This window comes from Apis laboriosa, unplaced genomic scaffold, assembly GCF_014066325.1.
Source record: "Apis laboriosa isolate Shangri-la unplaced genomic scaffold, ASM1406632v1 scaffold12_cov154, whole genome shotgun sequence".
NCBI classification, from domain to species: domain Eukaryota; kingdom Metazoa; phylum Arthropoda; class Insecta; order Hymenoptera; family Apidae; genus Apis; species Apis laboriosa.
The window spans coordinates 5,222,381-5,249,930 of NW_025221207.1; the positions used below are offsets into that span (position 1 = coordinate 5,222,381).

The following is a 27,550-nucleotide window of genomic DNA, read 5'->3' on the forward strand; positions in this document are numbered from 1 at the left end:
GAAAAATAACAAATATAAAATAATAAATATTTATATTAAAATTTTTAATTACTAATATTTTTTTAAAATATCTCTTCCTACATATATTTTTACTCTATTTTATATTTACACCAAAATCTCTTTTGGATCTTAATATTTAATTATATTAATAAATTATTTTATTTTTAAGAATGAATTAATATTTATTAAAAATAATCGAAAGCTTAAAATTCAGATTGTATTGAAGAAATTAAATGTTCGAGCATGTATTGCGAATAAAATTTATATATGCACACGATTGAAAGGAAATCTGAGAAAGGAAGTGTGCTATAGATACTCACTTGGTTTTCTTACCTATACTTTACCACTTAAATGCATTGACTTATTAAATTTTTAACCTTGAAACTATTATGAAGATTGTAATTAAGATGCATATAGACACGGGAAAAAAGTGGTACCATTCAAAAACGGAAATTGACCATTGCAAAATTATCCTCTTGTGTAACAATGCCCTCGAGCTGATTCTTTATGATTAAAAATAAACCTATTTTCTTTACTATTCAATATTATCAGCAAATATACATTTATCTTTAACTTATGTAACTTTAACATACCATTAACAAGATATATAACCAACAGTTTTCATACTTATAACGTAATTTACCTTAAAACTGGAATAAACTGTATTAAAAATTACAAAAACTTTAAATCGCTATAACTCCGAAGATACTCACTTCCCGTCGGTGAATAAAAGATCGTTGGAAGCGCGGAATCTTCCTCTTTAAAACGCTTTTTCATTCATCCCGATACGACTTCCGGTTCCGGAGATATCGTCGTGTAAAGAGAAAGGTAATTTTTAATCGTATATTATCGCTATCTTTGTCGCTTACTCGGATCTCTCGCTCGCACCTCGTCTCACTGACCTATCCCAAACAGAACGCGATTCCTAGAAGAACGTAGTACGCGTTTCCAGGAAAAATATGTAGGTCAGTGGATCACTGGTTCCATTCATAATCTCTGCGTTATGTTGAGCGTTGTGAAAACTTTGAGTCCTCGTATCTCGGCAACCGTTTGAGATATCGGGATAAAACAAAAAGGGACATCAATGGTACGATCTATCACATTTCCTGGCTATGTTTTAACAAGAAAATTTTTACTCACTCTTCGTGATTTTTTGCACGAAAAATCGAAATTCAATTGTTGTTACGACGTGATATAGATTTTCTATATATTAGTTGAATAGTTGAATACATTTCACTTGTATAAAAATCCATATCTCTAAATCGATATATGGAGAAGAATGGTGAGATATATATACGTCACTAATTTTCATTAATCCATAAATATTCGAACAAAATCACTCGCTTCGAGTGTTAATTAACCACAGGTCGCGGCGGGACACAATTCTTCTTAAACTTTACGAGAACTCAGAACCGTAAAAAAGTCCTCGTTGAAAGTAGCCCTTGAACTTTGGTCGAGCGTGTTTAAGGCTCGGATTAAAAGCTCTTGGAACGAATGTCACCGAAAATTTTCACCCATTCATCGATCGTGTGCACTCTCTCGTACATCTGAATTGTGAAAAACACATCGTGCCCCATTTTCGACCGCTAACTTTTTTAATGATTTTCTGTTTTTTCTTCCTCTCTTATGCGCGTTCCAGCCTCCCAAGTACCCCCCCCCCTTACCCCCTTACGTCTGAAACGTAACTTTTCAACTGGAAAGTTTGATATTGCAAGACTTTTGAATTGATTCAATGCTCTCTCTCTTTCTCTCTCTTTTTCTCTTTCTCTTTTTCAGACAATTCTTCTCCACAAGGGGAGGGAGGGGGGAGAGAAGTTAAGAAGAGAACGGATCCCGTTCGTGTTTCCCGACCTTTGCGAATCCGCTCGACGAAGTTTAAGGTCAGGTTAACACCGAAACGATTCCAGAGATTCTTCGAAATATAGTGGGGAGAAAAAATTACAAGTCCCTGTTGGCCACCGTTTTAATCGGTGGGAAATTCGTTTCTATTGATTGACGACCCGTGACCAATCGGATGAGACGAAATAAATTGCTTTTTTTTCTGTTTCTTCTTTCATTATTTTTTTTTTTTTTTTTTTTTTTGTGGCTTGTGAATTATGCGAAGTTGCGTCGTTTTATTTATTGTACTGTATCGTATTTTATTTTATTTATAACAAATATTTAGAGAGAGATATTAATTTTGTAGAAAATATGTTAAAATAAAGGAGATTGAGCGAGTGTTAAAAATGTTAAACGGCACGATGTTAATTTTGTTTAAAATAAAATTTGTTATTAGTAGAACGATGAAGTAATTGAAACTCGTGAATAAAATTTGTTTGCACTAAAGAGAGTGGAAATAAAAAGAAAACGATATCGACACTGTTACACTGTCAATGGAATTTTTTCATTATCACATCTCGAGCAAGAAAATCGAACAACAGGGAGACAAAGACAAAAAGGATCTCTTTCTTTCTTTTCCTCGACGCAATCTCTTTCTTCGATATAACGCGCAAGGTAAAATAAATTGAGTTTTCCGCGAAAGAGAAAATGTTGAGGAGTTCAATCGATGAATCGAACAAGATAACGTGCTTCTATTTTCAATTTTGAAAACTATATATCGAAACGAGAATATTATCAAATTTATTTTATTTGATTCGAAACATTATAAATATCCATTTCTTCAAAAAAAAAAAAAAAAAAAAAAAAGAAAACCATTGAAGAAACACACGACAAATTATCCTCGATTTATCATCGACGCAATTCAACACGACAAATTTGGACACGTTATCCACGTCGAAATCTGAATACACTCGAACCTATCCGAGGTAGGATAGCTCAGAGCACGCCTCGACGATTCGTTTCGTGGCCCAACACCGATACAAATGATAGGATTTAATCTGTTACACCGGCTCGACATCGCAGAAATCGATGTCCGCCTTGATTTCAAATTCCCAGCAAGCGATAAAATTATCGATTCCCCTTAACGCCTCGCGAGATATTCACTATTCCATGGATTTGATAGGGCTTAGGAGCCAATCTATTTAAATTATATAATAATATTACGATTTAATATCGTTTCTTCAACGATGATTTTTCATTATCTGTGAAATATTCGATAATGTAAAATTTTTTTAAATTTTAGAAACTTTCCTTCCGGTTTCCACAATCAATTGAGAAGGATATAAATTAATCTCAAAAGTATCTAAATCGCCTATTTTTTGAAATCAAGTATTACTCGTAATTATTATCGTTGTATTAAATCTTGGCCCAGCCCATTCTCCTCCATCCCAACCCAATCAAGATTCTTCTTCATCGCACACGACTAAGCATTATTGCCTCTCCTTCGACAGGAAATTACGTCGATATTATTTCTCACGGTCTATTTTCCACACACGTTGACACGAATTTCTTCAGCTTTCCCGTGATATTCAATTAGAATCGCTTTATTCACGAAGTTTGTGTATATTCTTACAAATAACACTTTACTTACTCGCCTAATAAAAGACTATTTAAGAATCAACAAAATTATTTATATATTCATTTTTCCCTATTTTAGAGTGTTATAAATTAAACATTACATCGAAATCGAATAGTGGTAAAAATAAAAATTGTTGAACAATTGAACTTGAAAAATTCCTATTCCTATTTTGAACAAATTAAAAAATTATTATTGGAATTATCGAACGAGTTAAAGCTTCCTTTTTTTAAAGAATTTTCGTTTAATAGCTCTCTAAAAGCTAAGGGATCCGAAGAATTCAAGGAAGCTCGAGGAGGATAGCGTTTAGTCAAAGGGGAATCCGAGGAGCCTACGTGTTCGATGTCAAACGACAAAATTGCTTTTGACTCGTGAGACACGTTCAAATCCGAAAGGAACAAGCTTCGACACGAAAAAGGCTGATCGAACGGAAAATCGAAGCTAGCTAGACAAGTAAATATACATATTTACATCAAAAAATTGTATAACTGGTTGCATTATGTATACATATACATATACATATACATATACATATGCGTGCACGTAAACGTTTTCCTATATGTTACGATGTTACATTATACCTTTCTTGGAAAGTAGATTAACGTTCTTCTTTTTCTCTTCTACAAATATCGATTCGTTTTAAGTGTTCTTTAGTTTCGAAGAAAGTTTCGTTTGAATAAATAAAATCATCCTCTTCTAAGTTTGAGTTTCCATACGAGTTTAATCTTGCATTTAATAATCTATTTGATAGTCAGATATCAGAAAATAATCTTTTAATTGAGGAGAAATTTTGAGATTGATGGAAAAAATTTGTTTTTCCATAAAGTTTTTAAATTATCTCAAATGAATAATTATTTATCTGTATCTAATATATTTAAGTATAAGTTAATAATAAAATCTATAATTCGAATAGTATATATAATCAATGAATGAAACAATTTGAAAGAACGTATCATTAATAATTATATATTTGATTACAAACCTTAAAAATTTCGTCATAAACAAATTATTATCACGAATAATTATTACATCTCTCACATTTTTTACGTAGTACTGAAAAAAATCGTGAAATTCCATATTCTAATTAAAACATCTCAAACAACAAATCAACGAAGGAGGCCAATTAATCGAAATTACGCTAATTGAAATATCTTTGAAATTCGAGAATAATACAAAATCATGGAAATAAAACAACTGCTCGAAATCACGAGCCTCTCTCCTAAGAAGACGAGATCTAAAACTAAGAATCTTCTAATAAACGAAATCGTATGGAAAACAATTGATTGCCGTTTAAATTAGATCACAAATTCCACGAAACATTTTACCTTTTTCGATAATTTTTCATCACAAGTATGCAACATTTCGTTATCGTATCTAAATTCATTAACGATATTAATCTCGTTACTTTACATGCAGCATTAAATCAAATTAATTCCATGTTTCTCTCTTGTGGAATATAATCACTAATTGTCAAATAAAGGATGGATGAAAACGAGGAATAAATTCAAGAAGATAGTTTTGAAAAGAAAAATAAAAATCACGATGCAACGTGACTCGGAAGAATTACTGTACAACGAGGATCCACTCAAATAATTATGTTAAAACCGAACAAACTACGTTAAAGCTTTTTTTCTCTTGTGTGAAGAGGAATCTTTGTGATGTAATGCTGCATGTAAAGTAACGAGATTAATATCGTTAATGAATTTAGATACGATAACGAAATGTTGCATACTTGTGATTAGCGAAAGGCGATCGTTTTTGTAAATGATAAATAAATAAAGTGCAATTTAATTTAATTTCTATATGTTTTCATTTCGTTTGTCGATGGATTATATCGAATTTATCGAGAGGATTTCTTTCGATTCGGATATCTTTATTTATTTATTTTTTTTTTATAGTGAAATAAACATTAGAGTTTTATTCAATTGTGATTTGATTTTGATTCAATTTTTTTTTTTTAATTAAAATTCCAGGAATATAACACGGGTAAAGTAAAATATACATTTATCTTAATATTTATTGAAACCGATGAAAATAGTAGTATAAAAATATTCGTAGAATTTATTGGAAATTATTAAAGAGTAAAGTAAATATGGTATAATATAATATAATATCTACATTGTTCGAAACAATTGAACTAACTCGTGTATCTCTCTTTTAATTTTACAATAATATATAATTCAATTAAAATAACAATTCAATAATTATATATTGAATATTCTTGAAACGATTCATTTCATGCGTTTTATTTTTCTCTCCACATTTCGATTAATCGTTATTAAAATCTTTCAATCAAATAAAATTTTTCACTTCGAATAGATAAGAATTACGATCGCTATTTCGATTAGAAGCAAAAAATAAACTCTTTTTATGCCCAGATATCTCTTATTAGAGACATTAAATTCTGAGTTATATCAGAATCGATTTTATAATAGCACACAGAGAAGAAAGTATAACGTAATAGCAGTGTATTTACTATAGCGACCTGCTTTTGCATAGTCCATAGATAAACCTGTTGTTTCACCTCAATATCGTACCTGCATTTCAGATTTTATACCAGAAGACACTAACCTGTATGAACAATTCACTATCAGTATCTAGATTTCTGTTTTAATAACAATAACTACCATCTATATCTTTTTACAACTTAAAAAATTTTTTGAACGATAAAATCTTTAAAGATCCAATCATATTTTCTAATTTGAAAGGACAAGGAATTTGTTGAACGAAAGAATTAAAATTAAACGCAAAAATTCAAACAGTTTATCTTTAGTTAACAAGTTTTAATTTAAAGGAAGCAAAATAAACAAAATAAATCTCTCAATAAAAAATAAATATCATTTAAATATCTTTGTGTAATAAATCCTTTCCACGATATTGTTCGTGGAATGATACAAATAAAATTGATGACTAATATTCTCTATTTTGACAGAGATATACAGTGATGGAGATCCATTTTAAGACGTACGAATTGTAGTTTTCATTAAATTTGAGACCGTCATTAGATTAGTGATAACATGGAGAAGCATCGAAATGTCTTTTCTGTAAATTCAAAGCTCAGAGCAAGTTTACTAAGCCTGATGTGTTTCTGAATAGTGAGATCTGTCGGTTAAGTGGACAATCGACTTAAATTTAATTTAATTCGGAAATGAAATCGATAATGAAACGCTTGCCAAAATTGAAGCTAAAAGAGAAATGCAATATTGATTTCTGGTGAAAGATAGAAACTACTACAATAACCGTTTTAAAATAAAATGAAAAAATAAAGTATATAAGATTTATTACACAAAGATGTTTAAATGATAATAACACAAAGATAATATTTAATATTGGATCTTCAAAAATTATTTATTTTTAGCTACTTTTAACAATATTACGACTATTCAATAAGTTATAAGCATTAATATCCAAATTCAAGAAATGTGATCAATAATATATATTTAATGGGAAGAAACTGTGCCAAATACCTGAATAGAATGGAAATAAAATAAAATCTATCTTTAAAACTATGTGATAAACTACCTACTAAGACACCACTTGCTAATGTATATCATATTTAAAATGATATATATTTTATTTAAATATATATCATTTTAAATTCACAAATAAAATCTTAAAATCGAGAATACTTATAAAACGTGGACGCAAATTACTCTCAAATCTACTCTAACACTTTCTGAGAGAAAAAGAAAACAGAAATATAAATTTCTCTCTGCATCTAATCTATGATCAATGATAATTATTTCACACAGGATAGTAACATATTTCGTTACTGCAGAAGATGAACAATTTGTCCTTCCTTGAAATACAAGTATAGTTCAGATAGGTGCAAGGCAAATAAGCGTGAAGCATCGAACTACGACGATAAGGGGAGAAACGATAATGAAGCGTTGTTAGGTTGATCTTTGGAATGACGTTGCTAGCACAAGTTGGAAACTCACGGATCTCCGATTACTCTAGAGATGCATTATGCACCTGAGAGGAGCAATCGTTTGGTTAAAACGCCCATAATCTGATGCTTGCAACTCATTTCTGATTACATTCGCAAATATTCCAATCATCATTTCTACACACCACGAATCCCATTTCGATTGATAAAGAATTTAACGAACATGGATAAATCACGATTGTTAATAATCCTCTATAATAATTATATGCAGAGGATATTATCTTATTTAAAATGTTGTACTATTTATTATTGAAATTAATTTACATAATAGTTAATCAGTAAAATAGTTAAACATTACATTATCCTGAATCATTATTATTACAATTATCGATTTAATTTTACACGATGCATTGTACGTAAAAAATATTCCATCGTATATATTTTTATTTTTCAAGTAAAGGATCATTTTCAGCGGAGAAATTTAAATTATTGTCACTGATATTTTTATCACGATTATTTTTATCACCATGATTTATTGTGGATTTATTGTGAATATAATCTGTATAAGCTCGGTTAAGCACGACTCATTACGGATGCAAATCGATTAACAATCGTGTAACATCAAAGGAATCAGCTGTTTTTTTCATAATGAAACGCGAGAATAACGTCCCTATTTAACGGAGGACGCACGAACACGCGAGATTCTGGAATGATTATAATAACTGGGTCGAACACTGAGGCCAAGAACCGAGGTTACACTCGTATTGTTACTTAACAAAATCGTAAGCGTTCCTCGAGAGCGATTACCCGGTGAATTATGCATTTCCTTGGGCTGCTGGCTCGAGTTTCAGTAGTTACAGCGCGGTTATGGTCAGACGCAATGTAATTTCGTATTACCTTACGTTTCGCGATAGGATTGAAGTTTGTGTAAACGCTTTGAATGGTGTGAACGATGTCTAAAAGCTCATCTGTACGAATATGTACACGGGAAAAAAATGATCCTTTACTTGAAAAATAAAAATATATACGATGGAATATTTTTTATGTACAATGCATCACGTAAAATTAAATCGATATTATAATAATGATGATTCAGGATAATGAATTTGTAATGTTTAACTACTTTACTGATTAACTGTTATGTAAATTAATTTCAGTAATAAATAGTACAACATTTTAAATAAAATAATATCCTGTGCATATAATTATTATAGAGGATTATTAATTTCCATGATGCTAAAAAAAAAATTAGAGAAAAACTGTTGTAAAAGACTTGTACTCCTGAAATAATTGTAATATTATTTTGCCACTTAAATTCTTTAGAGCAAAAAAATTCTTATATTAAAAACTAAACGTTATGAAAATCCTCAGGAAAATATTTACACAGGATCTTCTTAATCATATAATTTAACTCAACCTCTTATATAAAACTGTCTAATACTACAACTAATATACAATATACAACTACCCTAATATTAACTATTACTATTTGGTTTCTTGAAACAAATCATAAAGTTTGAAAATGCTTGTCAAACATCTTAAAAATTTGTAAAAATAAAAAGAAAAAAAAGAAAGAAATTACTCCTGACACTAAGAGGAAAGAAGAGAAGAATTCAGGTTGTATGGTTGGACAGAATCGATAAAGAAAAATGGTAGGCTTGATAATAGGGAAGGAACATTCTCTCGAAATAATTGCCACTGGGAATGGATTCGGTTCAAAGAATATCTTATCCATTGTGACTACTTTTCTTTATTCCACTCTTATGCTTTTTTCTTCCTTTCGGTCTTCTATTTCCTCTTTCTGATCTTATCATCTTATTTAACTTTTTGTATTTTGTTTTTTTACACGAGTAAATCCGAATCCTCTTTGAATCTTGATTTGATCTTTTTCCCTTTGAATAACGTTTGAGTTTCGATCTCTTGAGTATTCATTGAAAGTTTCTTTTTTTTTTTTTTGCTAAAAGATCAATTTTTTATATAGTATTTTTAAGATTAATCAAGGAGTTTAAGAGATTTTCAATAATTTTTAATTATTCTTAGTAAGTAAATATTTTTTACTAAATAACGTAACGAGGATTTAGGATAATTAATTAATTAATAATTAATCACTCGTAAGAAGCAGTTAGAAATTAATCAAGAAGTTTTCATTTGAACTTCCATTTGGGATTAAGAACCAGACTTCAAATTCATTCACAATTAATTTATACGATGTTCAAGAGAATATTTAATTCCTTAATGCGGTTTGAATAAGAAAAGTTACATCTCTTTCTCTTTTTAATATATCATCAATGTTATTTAACTAATTTCAATTCATCATCTTCCAATTCTTCATATTCCATTTTCAATTTCCTGTATATTCTGTATATGTATTTGAAATTTTTGCAACAAAATTTCTTTCTTCTCTTAACAATATTGTTGAAAACCATAATATTGAATGCCAAAATTACTTGGCAGCTAAAATACAGAATTCTGCAGAATTTTGAAAAAAAAGTATAAAAAGAAAAACATGTCAATCCTCGACATTTTAAACAATAAATACTTTATAAATACAATTAACACATTTCAATTTCTTTTCCTTTTCACTCCTATTTTCTCTTTTTCTTTCTTCCTTTCTTTCATTTTCCCTTTTTGATCTTTCCATTCTCCTTCTTTCCTCCATTATTCCTCTTCTTATTCTCTCTCTTTCTCTCTCTCTCTCTCTTTCCACGCATTTTTCTTTTCTGTCCACGTATTAATGGTTGTATGTATAACTAGAAGAAACTTTTCCACGATATTCGTATTCGAAATAAAGGAAACAAACGCCTGAGGCGTATATAAAATCCTATTTTTAATAGGATTCAATATGTATTTTGTCATCTGAGAGAGAGAGAGAGAGAGTTTGTTTTATTTATTGTCTTCGTTTTGATACTATACTTTTTTTCTCTTTCTTCTTTTTTTTTAGATTTTTTTGGTATTAATATCTATTCATTGTTTTTTTATTTTATCACGTTTACTTTATATTAGGCATCGATTGCTGCGATTTTAGTTGAGAATAATTATATCCTCTCTACAAGTTAAGGGAATATTCTGAATTACTATCGACAATACACTTCCAAGCAGTCACTTATTCGAGTATTAACTGCGCCTGACGTGGCTTAACTTTGATAGGATTCCACGTCACAAAGGCTGCTATAGCACGAGCAACTATTTGTCAACCAATGTGTGCAACGGCATGTTAATTTCAATCGTATCTACGAAATAAAAAAATTTTCGTTAATACGTATTTAAAATATTAAATAGATTAAATCGAGTTCGAAAATTTTCATAGAAGAGATACATGAATATTTAATTTTAATGAAAATTTATTTGTACTCTACTTAAAATATTCGTTATATATTTTTTTTTGTAAGCAATATAATTATGTAAGCAAAATTTTCTTGTATGTGAAGCAAAGGAAAAAAATACACGAAAGAATATTATATAAATTTTATCTTTGATTTCTATCTAAAAGTATGAATCTTTACACGTTAAGTCCAAAAAGAATCGTTAAAGTTTCAAAGAAATCTTTTCAATTCTTTTAATTTTTTATTTATATACTTCATTTTTATCTTTATAATATCTTTTAATAGAAAATAAGTGAATTCAGAGAAATGGATTATAAAATTCTCATTCGAATACACTTTTTAGTTCTTTTAACTTCTATTAAAAGATCTCACTTTTACACCGATTTACACCTATTAAATCGTGATATTTCAACAAACTAAAAAGAGCATTAAGCCTTTACATTTTTCATTTGAAAGAAAGTACCATTTCACTTTAATTTTATACATACCACGTTATATGCACTACACAGTGTTGCTGTTTACTGGAATGCAAGAATAAAGCTTTAATCGTTGTTTTATAACACCATAAAGACCTTATTAAGTCTATTGTGTTATCCAATTTAAGCGAGGGAGACGAAGAGATAATAAGGATAACAATGGCACGGGAACAAATCTATCCATTCTCAAATAATAGATCTTAGGTAGATATCAGGATAACAAAAGACATGGTCTAAATATCCGAGTGAATAATCGCGAGAATTGAATACAATAAGCTAAAACAAAAAAAAAAAAAAATAAATGAATATAAAAATGAAAAATAAGAAAATTTTGTTATCCTGTTAAAAATAATAAAGAAAACGAGTCAATATTTAATAGAAGAAAAAGGAAAAAAGAAAACAATAATTAATATCGATAATTAAAACGAAAACTTCCAATTATAAAAAAAAAAAAGAAATAAAAACAAAAAAATCGAACTTGGCAAATTTTTCATCTCGATTGATTTATATATCCAAATAAATTTTGGATATATTTTATTGATCATTGATATATATTGATGTAAGATATCTTAAATTGTCGATCAATTATAAATGAATCAACGACAAATGTCAAAAAACAATTAGAATAAAAAGTATTTCGAATACGAAAACTTTATAAATTTCAATCGATAAAAATTCAAAATTTATTATATAAAAATTTAAATGACCATTAAAATCATAATATTTTCCAAAATCAATCAAGATGAAAAATTTGCCAAATTTTTCAATTTTTTTATTTTTATTTTTTTTTATGATGATTGGAAGTTTTCGTTTTAATTATCGATATTAATTATTGTTTTCTTTTTTTTTCTTTTTCTTCTTTTAAATTATTAAATATTAATATATTATACATATATAATAATATATATACATATTAATATTTCGTTTTCTTTATTATTTTTAATGTATTACTATATTATTATGAATTAATAATATTTTGTCTTTCTTTTTATAGATTTAAAATTTATTAAATATATTTTTATATTTCGATACCTTATTTATTAATATATAAATTATATAATTATATATATTTTTATNAAAATATATATATATTTAATAATATATATATAATAATAAAATACATATATATTTTTATATTATATATATATAATTATATAAATTGTTAAATTAACAATTACTATATTTTAATATTCTAATATATATAACGATAAAATATTTATTCGGAGAGCAGAAAGATACACGTCCGTTCCATTCCGTGTTCGGAAACCGACTACGCCATACAATAACAATCGAACGAATATGTTTGTTTCGATTCGTGTTCGGAGAGCGAGTACATTTAATCGATATGTATACAATAACAATTGAAAGATTATTTCGTTTAACTTTGTATTTGGGAAGCGATTACGTTTAACCGATATATATACAATAACAAACGACGCAATATTACGCTGTAATTTATATTCCCTACAATATTTGTAAAAATATTAATACTAATTTTATTTTATTATTATTATTATTAATGTTTATCGATGAATGTAAAATAGAATTATTATTCAAAGTAATTATTACCATTATTATTACAATTATTATTACAATTACCATTATTATTACAAATATTATTATGATTATTATTATTATTAATAAAAATATTTTAAGATTGACTTAATTCAAATAATTTAAGCTATATATGTTTCATCTCTATATAATCAAACAACTAAAATAAAATTCTTCAACAAGAAAACAATTTGTCCCTCTGTAAAAAAAAAATAAAAAATGTCACTTAATTTTCTTCAATTTTCTCATTACTATATAATTTCTCTATGCATATTTAAATTTCCTATATATTTCCATTCTATATTTCCAACATTTAATATTCTTTCACAAGATTAAGCTCCATCCACTCGCATAATTCTAAATTCAAAAAAAAAAAAAAAAAAGAAGAAGAGAGAAAGAGAGAGATAGAAAGACGTCTCCTATTAAAGTCCCAAATCTCTCTTCAGCGTTCTCCCATTCTCCAGCCAGCTCCATTTGGCAGCAAAATCCTTTTCCAGGGAAGATCCACGGTGACATTAACCAAATATCGGTGTAGCCATGAAACGTATCCTCTTAACGCGTGCGTAAAAATATATGAAACCTCGACGATCGTCGATGAGAACCGAGGGAGGAGGGAGGAGGAAAGAAGAAAAAAAAACTGCATCCCGTTGCCAACTCATCTCACGCGTTCTAATTCAGATTTTTCCCGAATTTTCGAATTTTTCCCCCACCGCGAATTTCATCCCCATCGTTGTTCGATATCCGAGCCAATTGAATTCCACGACGACGACGAATTTCATACGTGTACGAATCGACATAAGATTGTGTATAAATTGCGATTAAAATAAGAAGAGAGCATACGTGTATGTATGCATATGTCAGATCGAGAATTTGTTGGTTTTCTCGAAAAAATTCTGGAAAATCTGTCGGATTAATTCTATTTTTAAGATATTGGATCGGATCCTCGCCGTTATCTGAATTCTCAAAAATACATTCTTGCGTTGTGGGAATTTCTAATAAAAAGTAATGAATATTTGATTTCAAATATATATATATATATAGAAAGAGAAATTCATTTTCTTGCTCTTTCTTTCTTTTAACGCATGTAAATCAAGTTGTTTTTGGATACAATTTTTATATAGTATCATGTAGTGATAAAATTAAGGATATTTTATTGGCTCTTGAATAATTGGATTGGCTTGCGTCATAACACGTTCGTTGTTGTCGGAAAAAGTGGCTTGGAAGTATTTTCTCGCGTGACAGTCTTCAATCTATGTTGCTACGCACCCCTTCGATAAGTTTAAAAGAATATAGTTACTCGAACACTTTCATGATTGCTCGTAGTATTATTTGTGGATATTGGTCTTTTTTAAGAAAATTATAAAAAGATACGAAGATCGCGTGCGGTAAATTCGTTACCATGTTAATTTTGAGAATTTTATAAATGTTGCACTGCACGTTCGTAATTCATCCAAAAATATTTTACATTCGTCTTCTCTCGTCTTTATGTTTTCTTTTCTCAAAATATCAACGAACATCAAGCTCTACACTTGTTTCCTAGATTTGCTGAAACGTGACAAGAAAATGAACAAAATTTCCTCCTTTCATTTTTTCCCCATAAAATTATTTCCACCGTAAAAGAATATTTTTCATTTCGAGGTTAAAATTCCTGTTTCTTTCGCACGTAAAAAAAATGTTCACATTTCGTTCACAATTATCTCTAATTTTAAAACTGATGAATATTTATTGATAATAAAATTAATAAAAATCGAATACCATGTTCATTGATCATAAGGTCGATTTAAAGCGAAATACAACTTCTCTAGAAATTTATCGATCATTGAATTTCACGCTAATCTCCGTTACTAATGAATTTTCATCGTGACTGGTGAGAATCAACGTTATCATCCATGTATGTATGCAAACTGTATCTTCATTTGTGTACATTAATGTATTGGTAGAACGTGCCTCTCCTGAACATTCCATCTTAACTTATTTATTTTAAATATATTACATTATATATTTTTTTTCTTACTACAAACAAATAAAATTTTATTAAAAATTTGGTCTTGATTAGAAGAATCCTAATGAAATTATTCCTCTTCAATTTTATCAAATTATCTTTCTCTCCCTTCATACGTGTCCAATCAAAATTTGAATATACAAAAACTTGCAGAACTTGCACACGTAAAAAAGATTCAAAGTGTAATATAATATTACAACAACTAAAGGATAAAGCGAATTTTCACTCAATTCGCTCCATTTTAATCGTATCATTGATAAAAATTTGATTTTGCAAGAAAAAGAAGAATCCGCGATCCGAGTTGAGTTATGATTTAAATAGTAATAATTTGATATTCATTTTCTTATGAAAGAAACGCTCGTTTCCTTTTCGTTCAGAAACTTTTAGTTTCAAAAAATGTGCATTATTAGTTAATAGATTATTAAAATATCGATTCCGAGTGTGTGTTTAACGAGGTGTGCTATCGAGTTACACAGGTCGCCCTCACAATAAGCATTATCTATTCACACAGCACGTGTTGCAAAATACTTCGCCTCTTTGCAAATACACTGCGTGATACCTCTATGATACGCTCTGTTAAGCATTCAGTCGAGAGTTATTTTATGCATTAGGCTAATGCGCGTTAAATTCCTGCCTCTCTGTAGATTGAATTTGACGGATAAATATTATATATTCGCGAAAAATAATTCAATTGAATAAATTGTAGAAATGTTCAAAGATTCATATTTCGCGAATGAATTTTTTGACCATTTATATAGAGATACGAGATATTTTTCTATTTTTATATTTTAGTTAAAAAAAATAACGTTCCATCATTCAGATCAATATTAATATTAATATTGAAATATATAGAAATCTTTTAAAAGTTAATATTAATTTGTTATAAAATTATCGTATTTTCTCGTTTAATTATTTCGTGGTAAATTATATCGTGTCACGTTTCTGTATGCAAATTTTTTTATACGTTTAATTCATTCAATTGATTATGCCAAATTATAAATTAATGCAATTATCAAGTGGAGTATAATGGTATCACGATTCTTTTAATGCATCTTGTCAATTGTTATTCGATAATTATAAATTTTATTATTCATTTTCAATTTGTCATTAATATATTGCAAACGTAGTATTAGTAAATTATTTACACACGATTCGAAATTGTTAACCACATATATATGCAGAATTAATTTTATGTATATAATTACAGAATATATTACATCTACGACTATTATGTATAATTTTAACAGCCAAGTGCAATTTGTCATTTATGCCATAATATTTCACTTAGCATAATAAAGTTTTCGCATATGTAGAATAAAGTAGATTAAGATATATGAATTATACATGGTCTGGCAAATAAATATTTAACAGTTCTTACACATCTATCATACTTTAAAACTCTTATCTGTAATCTGGAACAAGATTCTTTCAAAAATTCTCACAAAAACGTATTCACGAATCACACAGATATTTCCAAGTTAGTCAATCACATTTATTCTAATATCAAACCTTCCACGCGATAAATTATCTCATCAAAAGCTCATTTTCACATATAATCAGATAACTGGATAATCAGAAAAGTCTGACAATTCAACTATGGAAAAAAACCATATCCTGGCAATATCTTACAATATTATCACTGTTCTCCTCATTTACATTTTCTGAAATCAATGAATTGTTTTAATTAATTTAAAAAATATATTATTATAGTTTACTGCTATTTAACAAAAATATCAATATAATATTTGAAAGATACACAACAAACAAACTTACTCTATCTTTCTTCCAATTACTTAAAGAAACTCTCAATAAAAGTCTAAAAACGAAACGTAGAAAATTAATAATTATGTGAAAACAAACTCGCTCTACATCTTTTCCAATTGTTGTTCCTCTGCCATAACAGAACGATGTACTCCACAAAGGAAAAAATGTGGAACAAAATGCACACGCACACTACAAACTCTCGATTATTAACTATCTATTGCCACTCACTGAGACTGAATAAAACAACAGCCTTCCAACGATGGCCGCATAACTTTTTCAGTCAACCGCATCCCACGCGATGCATATTACGGAAAGTTGTTCGAGCAAAGTTTGGACATCGTAACGTCACGAAGGTAACGAACCGAGCCACGTACTTCGCAATTAGCTTATACCGATGGATTACCCTCCTTTTCTCGCGTGTTTTCTCTCGCGATTTCTTTATCGATATTTGGCCCATCGTAATTGAATCAGATAATACGATGAAAGTATCGCTTGATGAATTTTTCACAGGTATAATCCAAAAAGTGATTCCTCGTCTTTTTCTTTTTTTACGTTTCATATAAGATGAATAAAATATCTTGAATAACTCGTAAGTTATTTTTAATATATTGAAGTATCTTATTATACTGAATTGAATAATAAGAAGTTATTAGTCTCTTAATTTCGCATATGTTAGAAATTGTTATATATGAATTCATTATGAAAATTCTTGTATATTATTTTATTCGATGTATATAACAGGTATATAACAGGAATTTTTCTTTTTTTTTTTTCGAAGCGACATCAAATATTCAACCCCCATACCACGGTTTCGATTGAGAATACACGATTGTCCCTTTGGAATTAAAACCGGCGAGCGTCATGCGAAATTCCATAAATTCTTTATCATCTGAACGTCATATAGCCAACGTCTATACATCACCGATGCGTCGATGCGTTCTCTGTGCCGTGACGTGGAAGGAAATATAAATTTTGAGGTCGTAGAAGAGATATGCATAACAAATTTTAGGAAGCTCGAAAATTTCACGAAACATCTCTAACCGTTCTAATTGCGCTTTTCCTGTATCTTTCTTTCCTTTTCCACGACTTTTAATATCGTTTTCTAAAATTTTTATATTTAATTGATGGATGAACGATCTATGTATGTTTTTTAAATGTTAATTTATAAATAGATAGATATATACTTTTTTTTTTTATTACAATTAACTTAATTATAGTAATGACAATGTGACAAATTAACTTTGTGATTATATTGTTTCCGTTGTCGGACAAATATTTTGTCAAATTATTTTGAAGAACAAAAGTTAACACTGTCTCCGTTGAGTTTCTAGTGGCTCAACTGTTTTCAAGAGAAAAACTTGTTGACCTTGTTATTTTTCTCTTCATTTCATCTTCCCCTTATGTATATATATATATATATGAAAAGAATAAGGTTTCTATCTTCTAGATTAATATTGAAAATTATTTATATGATCCAGATAAATATAATTGAAGATTTACGTAGCACGTAATAAACTGTTTTACATAATATTAATTTAAACGAATTTAAAAATACATTTTATATCATTGTAATTTCATATTTACAATTATTGAAAAAATCTATTAATAAACATTGAAGCAATTTGAAATAAATATAAATTTAAAATGTTTTGTAATGTGTTTGATCGAACAATTTTTTTAATACTTAACTGCATAATCCATGAGAATATTGAAATTTCGAAGAAAACTTTTGCGATATTACTTTCTCGATATTTATATAACTTTAAAAACAATATCTTTTAAAAAGTTTCACCAAGGAGATTCTTTTTTAATTGTAATCATATCAAAAGTACAAGTAGGGGGGAAAAATATAATTGAAAAACTACTTAACTTCTAACCTTATAATAAATTTTTATAATAAATTCTTTTTGAAATAATTCATGCTGAAGAATGATATTCAAAAGATACAAATACACCATAATTAAATTTAAAAATAAAAGAGATTCATCTCAAAATAAAAAGCCTTCCATTATATCTCATCTTTATTTCTTCTAATTTTTTTAAATATTTCAATCACTTTTCAATCACTGTTCTACTATTATTATCATTGTAAAACAATTATTACAGGATTTCTTAATTTATCACAACACTAAAATGAACTTCTTAAACCATACTGAATATAAAAAACCTACTCAAGAAATATATCTTATTCCCTTATCATATATCATTAACAATAATTTTTAATCTATTTTCACGTAATATTAAGAAAAGTTCTTATACATTTTATGACCTATTCAACAAAAATAAAATAAAAAATCCTCTCGAGAAATGTAATTTTCTTCGCTATAACGATGAATAATAATTTTTGATCCATTCCAAAATAAAATTACCAAGGAAGGGAAAATTGCTTCTCGATAAAAATATACTCGATATACGGTCACTGAAAGTTTATGCATTATATGTACGACCCATATTTCGCGGAATTGGAAACAATAGGGAGGCGCTGGTGACAAGACGGTGTCGAGCAGATCAAGCTTTACGATTCGTTGCGAAATATTTCAGTGCAAAAGGGATTTCCACGATGCTCACGAGCATCGTACATTCTCGGCAAAAAAAATCTTCCATCCAGAAAATCTTCTATCGAGGCTTCCTGCGTATGTATGTGTATATTACGTATACATGAATGCACGCGACTCGAATAATCGAATCAGCGCGAGGGATGTTACAGAATTGGATGGATTTCTTATTCGAATGATTCGTGAAACGAGGAACAGATAAACTTGGATAGGATTAATAATAAATATTCAATTAAGAAAAAATAATCTCGAAAAATCTCGAATTAAATGGTATATTATTGTTTTGTAAAATTTTTTAATACAATTAAAAAAATATTGAGAAAAATTTAATAAAAATATTGATTATACAATATTATTTTCAAATTTGTCTCAATTAATAATTATTTTTTATTATATATTTGTAATGCAATGGAGTTATTAATACTTTAATATTAATACTTTTTTATTCTATTATTTACTGTATTTTTGTTTTATTTTCTTTTCATCGATTTCCATGTAATAAAATAAAATTTAATTTCGTATTTGTATTTATTCGTTTTTTACGTTAAATATTGCGAAATAGGGATAAAGTTTACATAGAATGTAAAAGTATCATGACGGATTAATTTTTGATGAAACTTTAATATCTGTAAATGAAATCTTATAAAAGTAATATCAGAATATAAAAATAATATCGAGAACAATAAATATACACGCAATATACCAAGTTTAACAATCGTATGATCTTCTATGATAACTTTTAATTAAAAAACATTTTTCTTATATATAGGTTGAAAGAGATTATGCAAAGGAGGTCAAGCTAAATCGATAAATAAATATTCTCCAGAGATCGATGTAACAGAAATTTTATAATAATACTTTACTTTTAATACAGACTTGATATGATCTCTATATATCTGCTATCATTATTATTTATTATATATATAGAGAGAGAAAATTATAAGAATTATTCAAAAGACTAAACTAATCATAAAAAAAAAACAAGGAATTTTTTTTTTACTAACTTGATCACTTCACAATTAAATACAACTTAAATTTTTAATAAATACAACTTAAAGAGATATTCCAGAAAATATAAATTCCGCTCTATTGTATATTGTTCTCCTATGTAGCTATGTTTTCTATACAACTATGTATCAAAATGACGTCGATTTTAGATGCAAAATAACAATAGAAATGACGTGAAAGCTTCATAAACGACTGAAGAGATAAAGAAAAACATGCCCTTGACGATACATTTTCTTTCTGCTCGAGAACTTAAATAGTAAATCTCAAAGTAAAACTTCAAAGTAAAAAACATAAGGGATAAGGATTGAATGGCGATCATAATTGCAGCAAACATACTGACCTATATCCTAGAAATGTAATAAATAGTAATAGTTAAAAAGATAGATAAAATAAGATAGATAAAAGCTTTTTAAATTCTTTCTTTTTCAATATAACCATAATTAATCGAATGACAAATATTTGTAGACATTTATGGAAAAAAATTATTAATAAATTTTTAATTAATAATACCATAAAGAAAAAAAATAGCTTTTTGATATTTACAATAAATTTTATGCATTGAATATGTATATCTATCTGCTAACTTTAAAAATGGATCATTGATAAAAGTCAATTATATATTTATAATATGAAGGAAAACATATTTTGATCTAATATTTTTGTAAAACGAAAGATATACGGGTCATCAGGAAAATAGATAAAGAATTCTAGCGTGTGAACATACAGTTAGAGCGTAAGTATGGAGGATGGAAAGTCATAAAGAAAAAAGGTCAAATGACCAAAGAATAAAAAATTGATTAAGCATAATAATTGTTGCATATGATCAAGTTATTACGATCTAAAATCTTCTTCATATATATATATTTTTGAATCATTAAACATAAGATAGAATAAAGAAATTGCGTTGGAATTTTTATCCGATATTCGTCGAAACTTTGAAAAGTAATCTGATCTTTTAAAATTTCATTGATTACCTGTATAATCGAATATAGACTGTATAATAAATAACTTCGAATTTTTAAAAGCCTAGAACGTGAAAATAATTTATGGTAAACAGGATGGATCCAAGTATATTATTAAAAGAAAAATATCAAAGAAAATTAATCACACTTTATGCAATCTCTTCTATGTCAGTAACACTATGTACTTTCGAGATAAAATGAATTTCAATAAAATTCAAAGAAACTCTCTTATTACGAGAGAAATTATCTTCAATAAGATATACTACTTTCGAATCATTTCATCTCTTTATTCTCGAACAGAGATATTTCCGCTAAAAAAAGCTAAGCCTCCTCTTTTTTATCTCCATTATATCGTTAATGGAGCTCAAGTGAACTACAAACTTCAAAGGAACGAATATTCGATGATAAACTTCTCGAATTTAACAAAGATCAACGATCTATACGAAATTAAAAAAGAAATGATGAAACTAAGAAGGAGAGGAGGATGGGAAAGGAAAAAAAAAAAAAAAAATGTAAAACTATGCTGATAAAGATGTTTAAAAGTTTTATCTGATTGAGAATTGGTCATGGCAAAGCGCGATAATACTTTCGATAATAGAATATCGATTTCCAATTAATCTGAAAAGGACGAACCATTGAATTTTAAACCGGGCGCACTTCAACGCCTATTATAATACGTATACACGATGTATATGGGTTGCAACCTAGTTATGAGACCAGAAATTCTCAATGGAATGGAAACTCTTAGTAGAAAATCTAGAGGAAACTTTAATGTCAGAGTTTTCAAACACCACATCGAACAACTTTTCGCCGTGAAATTTAAAATTTTCTAAGCTCGAGAAATTTATCTTTCCAAAACATTGTTTTATATTAAAATAATATTATTACTCGACACGAATTAATTAATTTTATGTACATATTAATGTAAGAATAAATTAACACCAGAATTATCAAATCAGTTGATAGAAATAATTCACACATTTTTTTTGTTTTATGATTATTGAAAAGATGAAAATGTTATTGGCAAAATTATTATTGATGTTGATTATATCATTTAGATATATATATTTATCAATCAAAATGATAATTCTGTGTTTAAATATTATTGAATATGTAAAATGTATGTATGTAATACAGATATTGATTGATTAGATTAATTAGATTTAGATTATTCCATCTTTTTTGTACCACATTTTTTTACTCATTGACAAGTTGTAAAATTATATCATAATATGTATAGCATACATTATATTTTACATTTTTTATATTCATTGATAAATTCCATATTTTATAATGATAAAATAACAAACTCACCTTCTCCTCCATCTTAGAGACAACATCCTCGACGGCATTCTCCGCCGATTTTGCGATGGCTGCAGCTGCTTGCTCCTTTCTCGACATATGGCCGCGGAAAGATGCCTGGATTTTCGTCGCCGCTTCGCAAAGCTCTGTAAAAGAGAGAAAGAAAGAAAATTATTGTTAAATTCGATGTCGATAAACGAATTTCAGATACGTACGTTGTGTCGAATCTCATCAAATTGAAAAAAAAAAAAAAGATTTCGAGTTTTGTGACAGTGACAATCTTTCAAAAGGATATCTTTCAAAAGAGAAATCCTGTGGCGAGAAAATGCTATTTTTAGCATTCATGAAATTTAAGAATTTATCTCGATGTACATTCGAATCGAATGAACACGATAGAATGAAATAAAACGCGGGATTTAAATAAGGATTTATGCCATTGATTAATTTCTCTTTTTATTAAATAATTTTCTTTGCGATGTATTGTTCTTTTAAAGATATTAAATCGATGATTTAATATTATAAATGTTTCATAAATGTTTAAACAATTAATGTTATCTTTTATTTTTGCAACGTATAATTCACAATATTTTTAATCTTCCAATAAACGAACCAATAAATTTATATTTCAATCGCATTTTACGAGTCAATACGAGATCTTCTATAAATTTGTTCCATTCGATAAATTTATCGTTTTGTATTTTCATTCGTTTTTCTTACTTATCTCTATTATTTTTCTATTTATTCGTTTACGAATATTTAGATATATTTCGAACGATTTCACGACAAGAAAGTGAAAAATAGTTTTTACGCGTACACAATGGCAACAATTTCAACATGAGCTTCAACGATCGAAATCAAGTTAACCACTGTTCATTTCGTTAAACCGTGTCAACCACTTCGAAAAAACAATGGCTGACCCAGTTCTGAATCAATTCCAAATTCGGTGTATTGTGCGAATTTACCTGACTTGCGGTTGATCCATTCGCAAAACACAGTTGTCCCGAATTTGATCCGGAGCAAATCTATTAATTATATGAAATTAATATAACATATCTCACAGTGGTGATAATATATTACTAAATATATTTATTTAAATCAATTTTAAATCAATGTAACTCATCATTATATAACACCAAAGATAGATATTTTATTAAAATTAAATTTAACTCTTACAATTTTCAAATGAAATATACACATAATAAGATTTTTTAACGTATAAACTATTTTTTTCTTCTCATCGTATTCCAATTAAGTGAAAAAATTAAAAATAAATATATCACAACGAAGATTTACTTTTTGAAATATTTTGTTCCTTTGCAAGTTAATAAATTTTAAAATACACGTTTACACGTAAAAATTCGCAAAAATTATTACACGTGTAAAATATATATATATTCATCGCATAAAATATAAGAATACATCTTTATTTATATTGTAAAGTTAGTCAATCTTTATCGACTAATCTCCGTCAGTCAATGTCTGAGAGTTAACTTCGTGTTAGCTATCCTTCGTCAGTCAACTTTTCTGAGTTTGCTCGATGTCAACCTCTTTATTAATTTCTTGCGAATTTGCTCTCTGTCAACTAGCATAGCCTGTCAGCCAACTTTTTCTTCTCGTAGAATTAAACGTTATAATAATTTCTCTTCTTAGATTTTTCATTAATAGAATGTGTTCGAAAGAAATTAACGATTAAAATTAACATTGCAAACAAACGATTAATCGAATTATAATCGAGTAGAAAATTTCATCCATCCGATCATTCCCAAATATCAAATCTCACCCTCTTGTCTTATCATCCTCCACGTTCAATTTTCTCAGAATCCATAAAATTCCGATCATCTTCCATCGCGAAAGATTTTAGATTTGGAATTGAAAATCAGAACACAATATAAACCCATAAACCGTTCTATTGTCGTGTGTCAAATAAATCAATCACCTCTAAACCCATCGGCCATCTTCTTTCTCTTATAATCCATTGTACTATAATCCATCTATAGCTTAATCTATTAAAGCCAAAGTTAAAAATTAAACTTTGATACAAGTCTATTATTAATCTTTGTTTTGATAAGTTTTTAACGTGGCTCGATATTGCAAGACATTAATTTTTTTGCATTAACATGGAATTTTTTAATCATATATCATTTCATTATAAATTCTGTTATTAATTGGTAAATTTTTATGGAAATCAAGGGGTATGCTCGCGTCTCTTCCAAATGCAAATGGTTAAACTAGAATCTAAGTGGTTTAACTCGTTGATTTATTATGGACACATTGATCCTCGAGATTAGGACGCCAAATAGTAATCACGTATGGAACACTTGGATCACGATGAAATAGAACGCAACACGTAATTGGCTAATTTTCGGCTGATAATGTACGATCATTATTCGATTGGCAAATTGTAGACCAAGCAGGATTCATGGCAAGGAATTTCTCGATAAACTCTGTTATCGAATCGGCCTCATTCCATATCACGTGTTACAAGTAAATGTTAATTGTGAATAGTGTTTTGTTCAATAGACTGATCCAATTCGATTTCCTTTTAATTAATCGAACTCGTGAATTGTGCTATGAATATAGAAAAGAAATTATATCAATTGAATATATTTTGTATTAATTATTTGAAAATATTTTATACCACTATACTATGTTATTTATTTGTATCGTATCATCTCGATTTATAAATATTAAAAATGTATTTTCGAAGATTAAATACAAAAATATTAAATTCCTAGGAATGCATAAAAATAATGCAAATTAATTCTTTCGTTGCACGATACGAGATAATTTATATTTTCATCGTTATATTTTTAATTTATATTGCATGTGTACACACATTCAAATTCTTTTATGGATTACTTGGAAACAATTCCTCTTCCTTGAAAATAGAATCTTTCTAACAATAAGTGGTATAGCCACCTGCTACGGATAGATGAATCGAACAAATGGCCACCAAGCAATACGTGAAAGGGGGCAACGTAATGTCACTGTACGAGTATTGAATGTCTGTGAAAAAAATTGTCTCGCGTATAGATTTGTTTTATTTTATCGTTATATAATCATATTTTTATATGATTTTCGTTTTCGAATTTCAATTTGCGGAATTAAAAATAATCGTTTTTAATTAAACACAATCGAAATCGAAGCGATCGTTTTTAATGCGAAAATAAATTTCCTGTGTAATTTCCCTACGGAAAGAGTGGTAAATATGTAAATTTTCAGGAAGCGACATAGATGAATGGTATTACATCGTCGATGAAAAGTCCGGTTTCACCGGTTTTACCAAATTAATTCACGGCGAATCGACGATATACAAGGTTTAAAATCAATTTTTAGAAGAAAAAAATGTAAATTTTGATACGGTGCATCGATAATATAATATAAATCGTCCAACGATAAACCGTTATAAATCACTCTTTTAATAACAATATTCGTTCAAACAATTAAGCCGTACAAAACGGAGATATTGGCTACACAATTGTTCAATTTCTCAAAATATAAATTCTGCCATTTTTCCCTATTAATTAATTAATTATTTAAAAAATTTAGAATAACGTTTAGACAAACGAAATAAGAAAAATACTGGAGATATTTACTAAAACATTTTTACTTTGATGACAGAATATTTCACACTAAGCTAGTAGAAACAAATCAATTGATAGATTTGTGTAAATTATTTACACAATTTAACGATTCGTTCTAAAGTTATATATCAAGTTCCTGAATAAAATTAATGAATAAATATATATTTCGTCACTTCGGGGTAAAAGGGTATTGAAATCGTAGAAGGAAGTTATCTAAGATTAAATTAATCAAGTTGGGTGTGACAGTATAAATTTTCTGTGGGACCTGAGACAACTGGCCGAGCCACGGATAATTAATCGTCCCGAGATAAAGTAACGAGGGACAATCGATTTTGCAACCCGTCAGCGTCAAACTTTTCCGAAATTATTCGCTTTATCTGTATCTGGAATCGCGGTACATCCTTGACATTAAACGTTTCCATCAAGGATATCTATTGGCAGTGAACTATTTGTGTGTATCACAATGATAAATCTTCCTCGAAAGAAATTTAAAATCTATCGAGGCAAAATCGATAAGAAAACAAAAAATTACATTCATGATCTTACTTTAGATGAAATACTATATTTTATTCTTATATTTTCCATATACGGATTTCTATTTGGATTATTTAATTTAATCCTAAATTTTTTTTTAATCTTTTTAATTTTCCTTTGTCCAAATTTTTGCATAAGAATAATTAAACCATCTTGGATTAAATTCCAAACTTCCAAGCTATTCTCCATTTTAAAATGTTCTCATATTCATGATAATACATATTCCAGTTACATTTGTAGAATACCGTATGCTTTTCTACTACTATTTCTATTTTACTTTACTTACTTTGAAGTTATATTTCTATTCTACTTCACATTTCTTGACATAAAGTTTCAAAGTATCGTATATGCTTTATATCTTCTATATTACGAACTACATTAATCTCAGCAATATGCCACAATTTGAATAATATCCTTCCTATTTTCAATCTTTAATTTTCATTTCTCACACATAAAGAAAATATCACACAGTTCGCCTCTTAACTGATTAAAATACTATGCTTTAAACGATCAAACTATATTTCCAAGCGCAAAAGGGTTAATTGATAAATTAATTGATAAATTACCGCAAAACATACTTTGAACAATTTCTGCAATTACAGAAGCGTTACATTCTACTTCCTGCCATCATCCATGTCGGATATAAAAATTGCCCGGGAATATCTCGGCGAGCCACGCCTAAAAATCCGGGTCACGAAGAGGCGGTTCTTGGAAATCGTAAGCAATTTCTGCGGAATTTCCACGATCTCGAGTCAAAATTCTGGGAAGGTAACAACCGCCACGAAAGGAATCCACGTGGCCCCCGGGGAATTGCTCGGCGAGAAAACTGTCACGCGAGGACCGAGTTTATGACGAGTCTCGTTTGCGGTTTGCGTTTAGGGAACATTGTCTTCTTCATCCACTCTGCGAAGCGGAGGATCTGATCTTCTTGTGTGCCAGGGTATCAGGGCATCGAGGACGCGATGATATCGTTTGGGAAAAAGGGAACGATGATTCTAGATTCTTGTCTTTAAATGCGATTTTGCCACGGAAGTATTGTATTTTAATTCTTAATTGTTAAAACGAAAATTACTATTGGGATATATTATCGATATTGATTGGAGGATTATTGATTGTTTTGGAAATATATATTTTTGTGAATGG

General features: G+C 28.5%; 1 protein-coding gene across 4 annotated transcripts in view; it reads right to left on the reverse strand.

Moving 5' to 3' along the window:
• Positions 1–27,550, reverse strand: part of LOC122720536 (neuromodulin) — a 95,896-nt gene that overhangs the window by 20,733 nt on the left and 47,613 nt on the right. For all 4 annotated transcript variants that reach the window (XM_043947307.1, XM_043947309.1, XM_043947308.1 and 1 more), the window contains one exon: positions 22,302–22,435. In XM_043947307.1, the coding sequence (XP_043803242.1) occupies positions 22,302–22,435 (134 nt within the window). The remainder of the gene's footprint in view (positions 1–22,301; positions 22,436–27,550) is intronic.